Source organism: Photinus pyralis, unplaced genomic scaffold, assembly GCF_008802855.1.
Source record: "Photinus pyralis isolate 1611_PpyrPB1 unplaced genomic scaffold, Ppyr1.3 Ppyr1.4_LG1, whole genome shotgun sequence".
NCBI lineage: Eukaryota > Metazoa > Arthropoda > Insecta > Coleoptera > Lampyridae > Photinus > Photinus pyralis.
The window spans coordinates 35,089,947-35,106,660 of record NW_022170249.1 but is presented as its reverse complement, the minus strand read 5'-3'; the positions used below and the strand labels follow the sequence as shown (position 1 = coordinate 35,106,660).

The 16,714-nt window shown below is 36.8% G+C and overlaps 1 protein-coding gene across 1 annotated transcript in view; it reads left to right on the top strand.

Annotated features, from left to right (window-relative positions):
• Positions 1-4,449: 4,449 nt before the first annotated feature.
• The window catches only part of LOC116160054 (nephrin-like), a 138,556-nt gene continuing 126,291 nt past the window's right edge, over positions 4,450-16,714 (top strand). Inside the window, exons 1-2 of the mRNA XM_031473188.1 lie at positions 4,450-4,505; positions 6,644-6,852. Of these exons, the coding sequence (XP_031329048.1) occupies positions 4,450-4,505; positions 6,644-6,852 (265 nt within the window). The remainder of the gene's footprint in view (positions 4,506-6,643; positions 6,853-16,714) is intronic.

Here is a 16,714-nt window from a genome sequence, read left to right as displayed (position 1 = left end):
TTCGTTCATTTACAATAGAACTAATGATTCGCTCGAAACCGAAGTGGCAGCATTTTCCACATCCTATAGAGATTATATTGCACCTCCTAGGTGTTTTTTAAAGTCCTACTATCTCTTGGCAAGTCTAAATTTGTATGATGGTTTCGTAAAGTAACCAAAAGTGAGGACAGTGCATTTTGATTTATATTAAAATTGACAGCCCACTGATGCAAATCGTCCTGAATTGACAACTGTTTCGGTTCTTCTGCAGTAACTTCTAGAACCAAGGAAGTTTGCTCGTCGGGAGGGTGTAATCCGTATGTTCGATATTCATTCAGTGTAGTTTCGGGAACTTCTGAAACGAAGGAAGTTTGATCGTCGGGGAGATTTAATGGGTAACTAGGCACCGAGCTAGGCACGCTGAGCACTTGCTGACTTGATACTGTGATATCGTTTTGTTCAGGCAGAACTACCGCAGTTTCAGTTTGAATCTGAGGCCTCTGAGCAGTTTCTATTACATCGCTCAAAGATATCAAATACTCCATTTCGACATCTGTGATGCTCTGAATCATACGTCTTTTATGCCTATCGCTATACTGAATACTTGTACGTTTTTTATTCATTTCGAAAAACACAAAATCAAACGAAACCAAACTTACCACTTTGACGGGAGCCTACGTGTTATATAACCTCACTTAGTTTCAAATGTCAGACAAAGAAAGCAAGCAAGAATAAACGATATCAAAATACCTACTGCGCCATGCGCCTACGTAGGAAAACAGATAAATTCAAAATGTGTAGGCACATCTACGTGCACATCTTATATTACATTTCAAATAGGCGCTAAAATTACGAAAACCTTTCTTAGTTTTTAAAAAAATGTCTAATATTTCGAACGAAACCACCCTGAAACATCCCTAAAAGATTCTACAAAAAATGTATCATTTATCATGTATTGAAATATTTCTGAAACCAATATTTGAAATGCAATATAAAGGAAACAAATGAAAGATTACAGAAATATTTCTGAAACTAATATTTGAAATGTAATATAAATGGAACTATGAAAGGTTTCAGGAATATGTCTGAAATAAAGTGTGCTCTGTGGGAAGTTCCAAAAATATCATCTTCATCTGAATCGCCTTCTAAATTAATTATTAGTAAGACTATATCGTGTAGGTCAACATTCACTTGTCTGTCCCACCAATCTAAAATAATTTTGTTGGTATGCTCTACAGTGGGTTTCCATAGATTGGCTTGTTCCCACATATCTAAACGCTTTTCTCTGCAATAACATTTCTCGCCAATGTGTCGGTTACAATGCTGTTTGAAAATTCACCATATATTTTCGTAGTACTTTTTCTTGGTAAACCCAATGGCATTTTTTTTCTTAAAACGGAAATGTTTCATAAACGGCAAGACCGGTATCAGGACAGTTATACGATTAAAAGCGAAATTATTGTCATTCTCTCATAAATGATACAGGATTTGAAATCAACATCTGTATGAATAGATACGCGGTCTAACGTGATTAAGTTCACATCCGCAATTTGATAAATCCTTATACAGCACTAGCTACGAGGAAATTTACCTGTTAAAATCATCTAATAGACATAGCAATGCCAACGTCATGACGTAACCGGAAATTGAATACAAAGAAGACCAACTCCAATTAGGACGTAATCATTCAACTAAAAATCTTATTAATTAAATGGCCTAACGTGAATATTAAGTTCTGTTACACAAGTCGGTTCCCCGGAAACTTTAGGCCCTTTAGTTAAAACTATGTACCGTTAAGAGAATGAATACCCCCTTCCAGTTTCCTATTCCTCGCCGCCTGGTTATTTGTGTAGACCTCTCTCCTCTGCAATTGAATGAACTTCAAGTTTGAGAGGTTAGGTAAGTTGCGGTCTCGTTATTGTATTGTTAATTTCCTTCCTTTCCGAAGTGGATAATTTGACTTTCAAGTCCGCAGAGGCGCCCGAAGAACACTTGGAATATCCCGCTATGGTTACTGCTTTTCGTGAAGTTCAAGCACGCGTCAAATCACCATTTAACGGATTATTGCTCGTCCTACCGTTGTGATTAGAATGTCTTTTTATCCATACGGTAATAGCCAGTTCAAGTTTCACTCGCGGCGTTTCGTAAAAAGCATAAAATAAAGTATAAATCTTCATAAAAACATGCAAATAAATTAAATGTAAACTCATAAATTAAGGCCTTAGTTTATAAGTAGTAAATCTTTTGAAATGCCTGCCGTAGTTCGCCTGCCTGTGTTTATTACCTCGCCGAATTGGCATGCAGCTTATTTGTAGAGCATTGGTCGACCTACATTAGTGGGGCGACCATTACGAAATCAATTATTCTTAGTTACACTCAGAATCTAAGACAATAGGTTGCTATGTATTACACTTTTCTAACGATATAAATTGACAAAATTTTCGGCGAATCTTAAGACTGTAATTTCCTTGTATGTATCAAACATAAAAGACTTACAAAGCATTACAATATGCTAAATGCGAATTACAGTCCCCTAAAAGAAAATTTGTATGCAACAAATTAAACAAGGCAATAGTATGGTTATTGTGGATCATAATTTACTTACCATGGATGTGTTCTACAATTCAATAACTATTTCTGTTATAGTCTAGATTTCGCAAATTGCGCATTTTAATTTTAGCCCAGTTAGTTTCTAACATCCTCAAAACTAGTCTATAGGTTGTCACTACTTCAGTCAAAATAATATTAAAAATAATTGTTGTGTATGTATTTTTCAGCATTCGTTATTAAATCATTGGTATTGAGACATTAAGGTTTGTAAGCCATACGTGTAAACAAATATAGCAAACGAGCTGGCTATAGCATGTGCAAAACCAAATTTTGAACTTAGTGTTAGATTTGCTTTTATTCCAAATGCCTATACATATATCAATTTCATTTAAATATCTTCATAAGTAAACAAGTTAAAAAGTAATCGTAAACGATTTACATATAGCGCATTTCCACTTGCATTCATTTGTAAGATGCAACTTTTGTTAAAATTGTAAAAATCCGGCCACAAATATGAAAGATAGCGTTGCACATGTGCAATCCAGTTCTGACGTGCTACTTCAATTTCAGTTTATAAGAAGAGTTTCATTGCAATGCTTTTCTAAATAAGAAAGTTGGAACTGCGCATGCGCAAATCTAAATTTTGAAGCTAACGTTAGATTTTCCTTTGTTCCAAGTGGCTATGTATCAAATTTCATTGAAATCCCTCCATAAATAAGAAAGTTGGCACTGCGCATGCGCAAAACCAAATTTTGAAACTGGCGTTAGATTTTCATTTATTCCAAGTGCCTATGTATCAAATTTCATTCAAATACTTTTATAAATAAGAAAGTTTGCAATACGGTTTATAAATGGTCGAGATGCGAAGAGGGCACTGTGAATTTTGAATGGATTCGACTCAACTTTTGGCATTGCGTATTATATGGCTATATGCCCATATTGAATTTCATGCAATTCAGTTCATAACTAACGGAGATGTCAAAGCGATCGGACATTTCTAAACAAAGTTATCGTTCACACGGACAGATAGAGGGACAGACAGACAAAGGAACAGACGGACAGACCAAAAGGCAGACGACAGACAGCAATGCAAAATTATAACCGATCTCTAGGATCGTTAATAAACGGCAAAAGTGTAAAATTATGGAACATGTAAAAAACGGTTTTTTGTTTTTTTTACAATAACTTTTTTGTAAGCGGTACAGAAAAAATTCCTTCCTTGGTGCAAGACTCGACACCATAACGAACCAAATAGCGAAAAAAGTAGAACAATAACTCTTAAGATAAAAAACTAGTAGCGTCTCAAAACGAGCGGACGGACGGACAAAGTGGCCACAATAGCGCATTTTTTTTATTTTTGTAGAAATGCGCTAAAAAGTGTGCAACTCTGATAAATGATCGAGATGCGAAAAGGGCACTGCGAATGTTGAATCGATTATACTCAACTTTTGGTATTGCGTGTAAAGCTATGCCCATATTGAATTTCATGCAATTCGGTTCATAACTAACGGAGATGTCAAAAGGGCCTTCCTTATTTTTTGGCGATCCACGAAGTTCGATCTACAAGTTTGATAAAGAATGCACCTGCTAAATTTCATCGTAATCGGTCCATTCGTTTTCGAGATATCGCGCTAACCGACAACACCGCAAAATTATAAACTCGCTAGGAGCTCGTTAAGGCTGGGATTTCCTGAAAAGAGAAGTACCCATAGTAAAGGACAGAATTTTTTTCGTAAGACTGCTGGTACCCAATAATGAGTAGCGTAACTACAACAGTTTTCTATACAAATATTTAAATCATTATACTCCCATTATAGTCCAGGAAATGAAGGTTTTGCCCTGGCAATTTTTTCAAAATTAAAAATTAACTTGAAATTTTGACAGTAGGTAGGGAATAGCCTAAGGATCAAAATCTATAGCATGCCAAAGGGCGCTTTCCCCCTGGAGGTGGTTGCCGCCACCCCACCTCATGGGCCGTAATTTGTTATTGTAATAATTATACAGGAATAGATAGAAGAATTAATTCTAAGCAAAAAGTGTTCTATACATTTTTTTTAGAAAGTTAATACTTCTCCAGTTTTTATTTTTTTTTATTTTTTTTTTAGACAGATGGGGAAATGCATTACGCACACCCCGGATAGAAGTCCGGAGTAGTGTGGGACTCTGCCATTATCCGGGTATACCCACTAAAACCCCACCTGAGGCTTCGGCATCTATGGCCATTAGCCTTTATACTTATACTATCTTACTACAATATCACAGTTTCTGTACACACAAAACAAGACAGGCGTGATTACATTTACTCATTTACTACACAAATATACATAAAGACAAAAATTTAAAAAATATCACAGATGGTTTGCAATACCAATTTGTTGGATGAACGCGAGAGTATTTTTACATTGCTCTTCATTTTTAAAGTTATTTTCCCATATCGGGTTTATATTAAATAGCACACGTACATCCATATACTGCGGACAGATAGAAATAATGCGATGTTATTCGCCACCGAAGGTATGAGTTTTTCATAGAAAAGAGCAATGTTTTTAATTGGTTATTAGCGAAAAACTCGGAAAGTATGCAATTTATTAAAAAAAACCGCGGAGAACAAAATCGTAGCTTTTAAAAAAACAAAGAAAATTGATTTTTTTAATAATTATTGATGTAAAATTGATTTTTTTAATAATTATTGATGTATGACCTATACGAACTCAGTTTTGGCTTGTTAAACGTTAGCTTTTGTTCGTCAAACGCTAAATTAGACTTTCACAGTCAAATAACGACAAAACTGCATTTTTCGAGAAAAACTTGTAGAATATTCTTTATTTTAAAAAAACCTTTCTTCTTTTTCTAAAAACAAACTTTAGCATTTAGATCCGTACTTTTTTCAGCGAATAAGCAGCCCCCTAATTACCACCCTCATTAAAATTAGTCCTTCCCCTTTTCCAGTTTTTTCCAATTCCGTATTATTAATACATTCTAGAAGCGCGACCAGTTTAGAAGACTTAATTATCAAATAATTAAAGCTAAAAGTGAAAAACGAATTTTTGCAATTTTGTGAATAGCGTCCGTCCCTTCAAAATAACTACAAAACAACTGGAGATCTGTAAAAAATGCTAGAACATCCAATTGTAGCTTTTTTAATGCCAAACATTTCTCTCGCCGGGAATTTTCTGTACGACAAAAATTAAGTGAGATATAGTCGTTTAAAACGTGTATTTATATGCAAGCACTAGGTACTTTGTTTTAACTCTATAAGCTCACTCCATTTTAAAACGATTTGTGATCACCTAAATGTGTTTCATCTTGCTAATTAAATATACAAAGAAATGTAAATCCGGACTCTATAATCATGAGAGATTTTAAATAAAGACAGTCATTAAAATAGCGTATAGATATTGATGCCGCTTAGTGGCACGCACAAAACAATGCACCCAATTTTATTTTGAGAATACACAATACACATAAATGCTTCATTAATGTTAACCAGGTTTGTATAGAAACAACACTTTTGTTCAACAGAGCACTCACCGCAGCGCGACCAGCACAAATGGAACTGCGGTGATACCTACCCTCAATTCCAATATCGAATCGAATGTTATTAGGTTTTTTTTCTCTAACGCTACTTTTGAAAGGAATTTCCATTGCAATATAATTGATTTACTGTACTGATTTCACGTAAATTAAATTGGTCCACCGACACGTTAATGCTGCCCATTCTGGAAGTTTGGAGAATATTCAAATTTTCCGCACATCTCGATTCTGCTCGCAATTAGTTGTTTACCTTTGTTAGCTTAGTTTCATTAATCTCTGTGCAAGGGGACGACCTTTGCCTTAAAAGTTTGTTCTGTTTATTCGCACTGAGGGACACTGTCATTAGCCGTCTAAGAAGTGGCCTGCAGAGAATTTTGCTTAAAGGTTAGCTACGCGCGGAACTTGTGGAAATGAACGTTTTACAACCCCTGAAAATATTGAACTGGGAGGAAGCAGGTGCGTGCTTGTCCAGTTATTGGATTAACCGATGATAGATGGTGAAGGCATTAATTACGTTATTATTAAACATGGTCTCTTGCGAAATTGTGCAAATAAAGCTAATGCGAGTTTTCTGTTTCAGTTTCGATGTTCGCGGACGAGCATTTAATAAAGCTTTACATTGGTCCGACCCGAATACATTCGGTCCACGTGCCTATTTTGTGACGGTAGCAAAACCTGCGGCTCTTACATTGGATGGAGTACAACTTGACGACGAAGGTCTCTACCGCTGCAGGGCAGACTTTCGCACCACTCCTACTCGTAATTTTGCGATAAACTTGACAGTTATTGGTAAGTATTCTATTTAACTAGAGACAATACTGGAATTTCTTTATCCTCTCGAATGGTTTAGGTATTAAAAATGGCAAATTAATATTAACGCAATTACAATTTGCTTAAACCCTTTCGAATTCGATTTTAACAATGGCCTTGCGCCAACACACATGAAATAAAGACTTTACATGCAGTACGATTAAACAAAGCTTACTAAAAAGTAACATATTGCGGAATAATCCGGTATTACCGTATTTGGAGAGGAAATAATTGGACCATTTTAACATATAGCTCCCCCTCGACCCATATCCTGGAAGTTGGATTAGACCCGGATTTAGTTGCTTTGGTGTAAACGTGAAATGTTCGTAATGTGCAACTGAAATACTTCTAAAATTAAGGCAGCTACTTGTGCGGTGTTATGTTTTACGTATTCAACAAGTAAAAGGATGCTGACAGTTATTGTTGAGTATAGCATAATTAGAAGTCCCAAAGGTTTTGTTAAGAGATAAACGCTTTTCGTGCTCCTGACAAATGCACCTCACAAAGACGGCCTATGCGCCTCATTTTCTGTATGTTTGCTTTTAAAATGTAATGCAGTAAATACTGAGCATTTTTTTGCACAATGCACGATTAAACAAAGGGTCAAGTGTATTAAAACGAGAGCATAAAAACGAGATATAAACGTACGCCTTACGTACAGTAAACGATATCGTGCCGGTTGGAAAAGCTAATTTCTATTTTAATTTCAGCCGTGATATACTGGCCAGATTTTTTTGTGTAGTTTATTTCAATTAACTTTTGACCGTTGTCAAAAAATAAACCAACAGATTTATAACAATACTAACACCTATAGTTTGTATCAATGGGGCGTATAAAAAAGTGGACTACCTATTATTAGCAAAAATTAAAAAAACTTTTTAGTAAAAATCAAAATAAAAATCGTTGCGGACCAATGACGTTGTTTGAAGTTACAATTAAATCATTCTCGAAACGCATTTACGGTAATTTGCCAACTATTGTTTACTTTCTGGCATTCTTTTGTTTTTTATTATGACAGCCTACTCATCCCGTATATAATGTAATTAATTAATGGGTAGGTACTTTTGTGAAGAGAACACAAACGACAATCGAATAGAGAAATAAAATAGTAGTAGTTCCATCTGAAAAAGAATAGTTATGGCACTTTGAAGTTTGTAAATTTTACTATTTCCTTGTGTGAACACCGGCTTTATGGTCAGTGGTAGAGCGCTGGGCTATAAATCCGGAGGTCGGGTGTTCGAACCTGGGTTGAGGTGAATTTTTCATCTGTGGCAGAGATGGGAATTGCCTTAGACCAGTTTCGAGCATTCTGCCGGCTACTCCGAATTAGGTTTTCCTGCAGTTTTCCTAATTCATAAGGTAAATACCGGAGTAGTATAGAACAACTTAAGACCTTCTGCAAAGGCACCTCTAAAAAGCATTATGCGGGTCACTCTGTAATTGGGCGCAAGCCTGTTGAGGGCCCAGACCAAGAGAGGGATAATAAATAAATAAAATAAATAAATAAATAAACACCCTGTTTCTCATTATCAAAGTGATACCCTTTACTCGGATTAACATTTATTATTGATCAAATGTATTTCTCAAAATCAAGGGGGCTACGATTCATGAAAATGACTAGGTTTATGGGAAATTCTTATTCGGAAAAAATTAATAAGATGACAACGTTAACAAAAAACCAAAAAGTGAATCTAGAGGTTAACAAACAACATTGAAACAAGTAAAAATATACAGGGTGTTTTATTTTCAAAAAACCAGTTGTTTATCGACACCGTAAAAATGGAACACCCTGTACGTTCAAAAATTTCTGTAGACGCGCAACTACAGGTAGTTAACATCTGCACAAAAGATTTTTAAAAATTTTTTTACCAAGTGTGAGCTAAGAAAGACCGACGCACTGTTGCAGGACCCTGTATATAACCAAATATATATAAATATTGAATCGAAAATTTATAGTGGCTCTGGAAAAATTTTTAAACTGTGTCTTTTGGCTCTCCCTGATGTAGATTGATCTATGGTCGCGATCTATCTGTTCAATTCGCTGGAGGCTGGAGGATTAGGACGGTCGATACAAGATTTTGGGTCTGGTAAATGATTAATTGATACAACAATAAGCGTCAATGTCATTAAAAAATATTACGTGTGCACAAGGCGACATTATGGGAAACATTTTTTTGGGACTCGGTAGGTATATATAATTAATATGCATATACCTTTTTCGTATAACAGATTTTGGGGTTCACATATATCTTAGGATTTCGGTATTGATTAGTTGGAATGAAAACGAAAGTTAAATTTGGTTGGAACCCAGACCACAAGTTCAATGTAGGAACAGCACACGGTTTTAAGTTTCTTTTTACAATGTCCCCATTAAATGTTGATACAGGTATACAGGGTCTTTCACGCAAACCGTTACCTAAAAGTATTTAGGCTTCCATTCATAATTGAAATCTGATAATTTGCATTAACATAGTTTTTCATGATCTACCGAAAGAAAAATTGGCATTAATGGCCCATATAAATAAAAAGAAGCATATGCTTATACTTGCAACATTCAAAGTAAATACTCGTAAGTGCTCCTTCGCACTTGGCGACTTAGCAGCGCTGCTGAGCAGAAGGACAGGACGCAGTGCAGCGCTGCTAAACAAACCAGTATAAAGGGACACTTACGAGTATTTTACTTTGAATTTTGCAAGTATAAGCATTTGCTTACTTTTATTCATACGGGCCATTGTGTCACATCCGGTTTCACCTGATGTGGATAGCAACTTTCATATTTTAAATAGATTTTATTGTATTTTTGGAATCTCCTAAGAAAATTATGCATAACGGTCACAATTTTAGAAAACCTTAAACAAAACGAATTTTTTTTCGACATTTGAAAGTGCAAAAAAATAAAGCAGGGTTCATAAAAAAATCAACTTTTTAAGGCTCGAAGTTATTAAAATTGACCATTCGTTTAAAAAAAATCAAAATTTAAATAATTTTCATGTATCATCAAGTCAGTATTGTTGATTTTGGAAGACTCTTTGAAATTCAAGTCAACGGAGTCTATGACTTACAGGACCCTAAAGAAAAGCAGTTAAATTTTGAAAAATATTGAATAACTTGAAAACCTTTGCTGCTGGGAAATGTGGTATCAAACGACGTACATTTTCATGTAGATTTCGAAAATGCAATAAAATACAGGGTGTTCTATTTAAAATGAGAAAGTTGGTATTCACATCCGGTAAAACCGGAAGGGAAAGAGTCATGATAACTTTTTGGGGGTATTAATATGCCGGTAACTGTACAAAACAAGCATACTAAACGAACTCGAAATAAGGATGTATCAACTAGTTCAGGGCGTAACTCGGCCTCAAATTCAGGTGTGCCGTCTCATCGTCTGTGTAACATGCTCTACAGGATGGTGATTTTACCAAATCAATGCGGTGCATGTGTTTTAGTTTGCAGTACCCAAAAAGTATTCCCACAACCTCAGGTTATTTCTTGATAGCCCTGTGCAAAAACGCGCCAGGTTACGAGATGGTCCGTTGAAGGATTCTCTCACATGGTGACAATCTAACATCATGTTCTACCTAGCCCTAGGCCTTTTTCATTCCAGCATGCTCTTTGACCAATGGGAGCTCAAGGATGTTGCTGCTTGCTCTAGTGCATGGGGACATTCGGAAACCAAGCTCGAGGTAATATTACAGTGACCAAGTGCCTGCAGGACAGCCCTGTTGTTACTGGAAATTTTGATAGTTTTGTTCTTTGTGTTATGCATAAGAACTTTTCTTCTTGCACGAAGCGTTATTCCTAGAGCCCTGATTGGAATACTGTGGGAAGTTGGCCTAGTGGTTGGGTGATATGGAAGTTCAGTTCTTTGGAGTAAATATCAGTGCCTGTTCCTTCCATTACTTTAGATCCATCCTGATGAATATGTCTGGTTGGGGTACTACACCCTCATCAAGACAGATGTGGCAGTTTTTCGATAATATGAATTGAGGAGTGAGTAGTCCAATCGCCCGTTTAGGATAGGCAATCGCCTCGTCCAGATTTCGAGAGTGGCCCACCTCAATACCTCTGCTATCCAACATCAATTGTTCCATGGCAGAACATAGGTCTTATCACGGCAGTCACCCCAATTCGCGGCAACTTTACCAGAAAGCCCTTTTTGCTTTTTCGACTTTGAGCTGGATATGTTTGCTCAAATTCAGTCTTTTTTTCAAGAGTGATACCTAAATATTTCATGGACTCTGAAAATTTAAGATATTTAAGAATAGCGGGGGAGTTCGAAGACCATCTGCTTTTCTTTTCCTTGTGAAGAGAACCAGCCCCGTTTTTGTCGAGTTGATGGACATGGAGTATTCCCTACTCCATTCTTCGGGTAATAATTAATTAAGTATATTTAGTTAGTTATCGAGCACGAGGCGAAGAGTGCACTTCAAATTTGATTTTTCGATTTTAACAGCCCTTATGGACATTTCATGCCTTAACGAGAATAAACATGAAATAATTTTTAAATTCTGATCGAATGACAACAATACCACGTCTGTAAGTGGTGTAGTTCCGAAGCCTTTGTGACTCAAGACAGACAGACAGATATTAAAAGCGCAAAAGTGCACTTTTTATTTTTTGATAGTGAAATTGCACTAAAAAGCTTCATCCTTCATCATATTTTCGTAGGACACCTTAAAGGACATTCATGGCTCTGAAAAAAACGCTCTTCCGATTCGGCGAGAGAATACTTAGTTCTTGCGACGCGAAGTATAGAGAAACATACGTTTGGAAATTCTGATAGATTTGGAAAATGTATGTTCGTAGTAGGATCCACTAACTTGAAAATGCTGATGACCTCCGCGCAGCTCTTTTCGTCAAGAAACATATCCGTTCTTATGTTGGTTGTAACGGTCTTGTTTCTTCTTTTAACATAATGAAAAGCAGTCCTGGGAGTTTGTAAGTTGTAACCCGCCCATTTCCTTGTTGTATGATATCTCCTCCTCTTCTTCTTCTACGAATGGATTGTTCGGGTTTTGGACTTTTTAGAAGGTGCTCCATCTCCTAATGTAGTCTGGCATTCTCTCTCTTTAAATGTAGTTTCTTCTAAGTGACAGTTACAACAATTCCAAGAGTTATCTCCTCCGTCAGAGAGTAGTAACAAAATCTCCCTGTAATCTGAACTAAATGCCCCACGACTTCTCGGCGTCTTAAGCTTTCACACGCTGCGACGAACTTCGGTAGGAAGTCCTATAACACTTTTATTTCTGCATGAATTTTGGCCGTATGCGTGTGACGCCAATGGGGAAAAATGTGTTTGTTAGCTTGACGATTGCATGTTCGTTTGGGTTTGAGATATCATAACGGTGCAGTTCGGTCGTGTGCAAGGAATTGGGAGAGAAAGTAATATGTTCTGTATAGCTGCCAGGGTTGGATTTATTATATTATCAATGTAAGGTAGAACGCTGTATATTTTCTGGGCAATCCCCTCTAGTTCCGTTTCGAAAGATTTGATAACTCCCAAGTTCTTGAATATTCGTTCGTTATCTTCGTTGCAATCCGCAAGGTTTTCCTTTTGTAGCACCCGCTCCAATGATAATATTGAAAATGTGTTTTTGTTCCTCCTTACCTTGATGTGATGCGTTTCATCCTACATAAGGGTAAGGGCCGATCCTAACTCAACTCCATATAAAATCCCGATTTTCTAGTTTCATCAAGGTTATTTGCCTCTCCCCTCGATGGCGACTTTAAAAACTAAATAGAGGCGTGGAGTACTTTCCGTGTTCATCCGTTTGAACCCGGTGGTGGCGCGATCTGACGCGAAACTGTCCTTTCGACTAATGTACGAGTATGAGCTAGCGGCGTTCTATAAATGTCGATATTAAAATCCTGCCTCACTCACTTCTACGTCATAGCCCGCTCACATATGGCATGAAAATGAAACAATATAATTAGCGGAATAAAAATTCAAATTTAATAAAAATAAATAAATACAATAAAAAGATCCCCTCAAAACAACGGCTTTGCCTTTTATATTATAAAATTCAGTCATTTCATTGAAGGATCGACAGTTTTCCAGCCGACAAAGCGTATTGTTTACATCCAAAAATTAAAACTTCTTTATTTAACTGTGCGGCCTGCAATAAACATAAAAATCTGTAATTGGTCTTCAAATTTCGCTCAAATAAGCGCCCTTCTATCGGAACCACTCAGGAGTGGTTCGGATGCGTTTTACTGCAACTCATTTAAATATCTACTGTTAATTACACTTACTTAATTTACCGGATTAAAATTTCCAAATTCGGTAGCCTAGTAACGCCCATTGTTACCTGGAATTTGGACCGTATTCAGGAACCCACATACAAAATCGAAAAACATTTAGGAAATTCCGACCGCCTTTGACATCTTGCATAACCCGCCCCAAAAAAATCAACTCCAGATCCTAAACTGGAAGAAACCATCTGTTAGTTGAGACATGCAAATTTACTACCGAATCAAAATAGACTAGAATTTTCTACTTTCAATGTATTAGTACACTTATGCATTATTATGAGTTAATATGATGTAATGGACGGAACTAAAGTAATACCAATATGAAATACCTAGAGCTATAATATTCGAACTATTGATATTATTTGCAGTATCCGACCGATTATGGCATTTCACGTGATAATATCAAATATTAGAGTCACGTTGCAAATGTCAATCGGGTGGATATAATCAAATTGCAATGCTGCTTCTGACTAACATGTTCTGAATGCGTTATGACCCTCCTTGCACCTCTAATGCACTAAAGCCACCGGCCAAGTAACAGAGAGGATTGATTAACTTCTCTCGGTCGGTTTAAATGAAACTGCTATGTAGCATATTCTCGATTCAATTGTATGAACCTCGTTAAATTTACCTGTGGCTGCAATTAATTCTATCCGATTGAGTCAAAAGTGTTCATCCTGCACTATTAATTTTCCACAGCTGAATGATACGGTTTTCTCGAAAACGCTCTAGAATACTTTATATTGCGGGATTTTTTCATAACTTAACAAAAAATCTCAACTGGCTAGGTAAATTACATATGAATCTGCCCTTGTACGGAATTGATTGTGCCACCTGTCTTACATTCATTTGAACCATTCGCTTGAATCAACAACGTCAATTAATTAATCAACATTAAGGTAGTGTTAGTTGCCGACAAATCTGGTAACTAGTTTGTAGCATTCCGAACACATATTATCCAAGTTAACTACAAGTAATGGTGAAGTTCCAATAGTAATAAAACAATATTTATCGAGTAAACGTGCGAAGAAAATTAAGAACTAAGGAATCGTAGAAGGATGAAATTAATTGGAGTTCGCAGAATCCCTCTGTTTATAATTACATTAATTTTCAATGAAATTTTGTTCGGAAATGAAAATTGCACTCGCACACAATTAACAATGTACGTGCGTACCTCTCCCAAGATTAGTCGTTCAATTTAATGTACAATTATCTCGACCGAAACCGAAGAAAACGTAAGAAGGTCTGGGTAAATTCAAAATAGAGGAGTACAATATTGGTTTAAGTCGCATAAAAAATTAATTAAGGGAATCTATTTCAAAGTTTACTTTACAACTGAATAAATTTTATTTGTGATCGTTGTTGAAAAATAGTTGTTCATTGATCTGGTCTTATAAATGTCTCGTGCATTTCGTTTTGTATTTTTTAATGAACTTGCTTTTCTGTATTATTTTCAATTCTCTCTCGGGTATCTTGTATCATATGTTTTGGCTACATCATACAATCGTAAATAAGGGGCGTAACAAAATTTGGTGTTTTTTTGTACGTTAAAACAAAAGCTGTCACTTTTGTGATAGATACTGCATTGTGTGGATACCTCTAACGAACAAACTGAAATTATCTACTTCCGGGTTTCGCGTTTGTCTATAGTAATCTTGTGGAAGTCATATTTGTTAATTCGAATCCATATATCGGGTGTAATGTCTCTATCATTTACTCCAACTTCAGGTGTGCCCCAAGGGTCCAATTTGGGCCCTCTTTTTTAGCGCATTTTTGATTCTCAAAAAGGAGCTTATTGTTTCATTAACTGTTCGCTGTTCGGGCGCCTTTAAATCGATCGAGAGCTCGGCATTGGAATGTCGTAGAACTTTCGGGTTTTTGGCATTATATTCGTACTATCGTGTTATTCCTGAATCGCTTAGTATGAAACTGGATGCTGGTAATTTATGAATTTTCCACATGGTAACCTACCCGGCTCTCCAATATCGGCTTCCTCATAGCAGATATCGCAGAAAACTCCGCGGAAAATGGACAATATGCTGCAACAGGAGACTTCAGTTTCTTTGAACCTTCGAAAGGTATCACTAATCTGTGTCTCAGCGGGCAAGATCTCAAACCTCATCCTCGCATCGCTGGCTACGGTTATTGTTAGGCCCCCAATAAAGAGTTGGTCTCCTATGGTTCGCAACCCCTTAACCCCAGCAAGTGTCAGGACACGGATGGTCGTCGCTCAATGTTCGAGGGTATGTATAAGAACTTTGCGTGCGTACCCGGAAACCTCTCCTTGGCCAGTGTAATGATTTGTGTTCCAAAGATTAGCGTTTGTAGCGAGGATGAGTGTGAGCGCTTTCTGGTAGGTCTCTGGGGACACTAGCTTCTGTATCCGGTCTATGGCTTCAGCATTTGGCATAATGAGGTCTGACGGTGCATTTGTAGCTGGTTTCCAGTCCCCATCCGTCTCCGTACCCACTCTCCGCACAAGATTCCCGGCAGCTGCTTCTGAAAGGTAGAGTGCCATGATATGTCGTCAGACAGTTGCGACCATTGCAGTATGTCCATGCAACGACGATCTTGGCGGCTCTACCAAGAGTGCTTGTTATCATGACCGGAAGCTTTTGCGCATATGGCACTGATGGGTCAGTCCTCACTGCGAGCCGGCCCTCAACACTGCCGTTTAGCGATGGTAGCTGGATATTGTAACTGGCCATGTTCATATTAATAGTGCGATTGCCTGTTGTGATCCGCGACAAGCCCCGAAAATTAAAAACAAAGTTAATCCAACTTCATTTTCTATTTTGGGAGGGGGTAGTGTAAGAACTTAATTTTCACAGCGTAAAATAAATTCATTTTAACAGAGTAAATTTCTCGTTTATTCAATATTATTTCACAATAAATCTTTGAGGGAACTCAAAATTTCCACTTGATAAGCCCCGACACTAATATTGGTTCGATGCAGGGAATCGCTCTGTATTGACAATTTAATTCGGTTCGCTTGATGGATTGTGAATCGGCCGAGGAATACGTACGGCCGATCCGTTTGTAAGGCTTTCTAGCTGCCACTACGAGTATAGCAGATAATACTCGCCGCATTAAAAGGATGTAAATCACAATTATCCACACCGTAAGCGACTTATGGTCGTATGGTGCAAAGTTGACTATTAATCTTGAATGTGTGAACTGCTTCTTCGATTTTGAAGCAGTGTGTGTGGTGTGGTTTAGCCTAAGAAACAGAGGGCTAAAGTAGATTCAGTCTTAATCGCGTTCGGGTGCATATATTTCAAAAACCGAAGTATACATTGCGTCCGATACGGATGTCTACAGGGCCGTGGCATCCAATAGGGCAACCGGGCAAGTGCCCTAGGCGCCAAAAAGTCCTAAGATTTTTTTAAATAAAATTTATACAAAAGTATTTTACAAAGTTTTTATTTTGCAATTTTAAGTGCACTTGAGTCAGGATTGATCGTAAATAAGTAATATAATAATTATAAAATAAGTACAGTGAATTTGCTAAAGTTAAAGCTAGAAAAGTAAATTTTAAATAAATATTTAGTCAAACATTTTTTTAAATAAAAAGTATATTTATAATAAA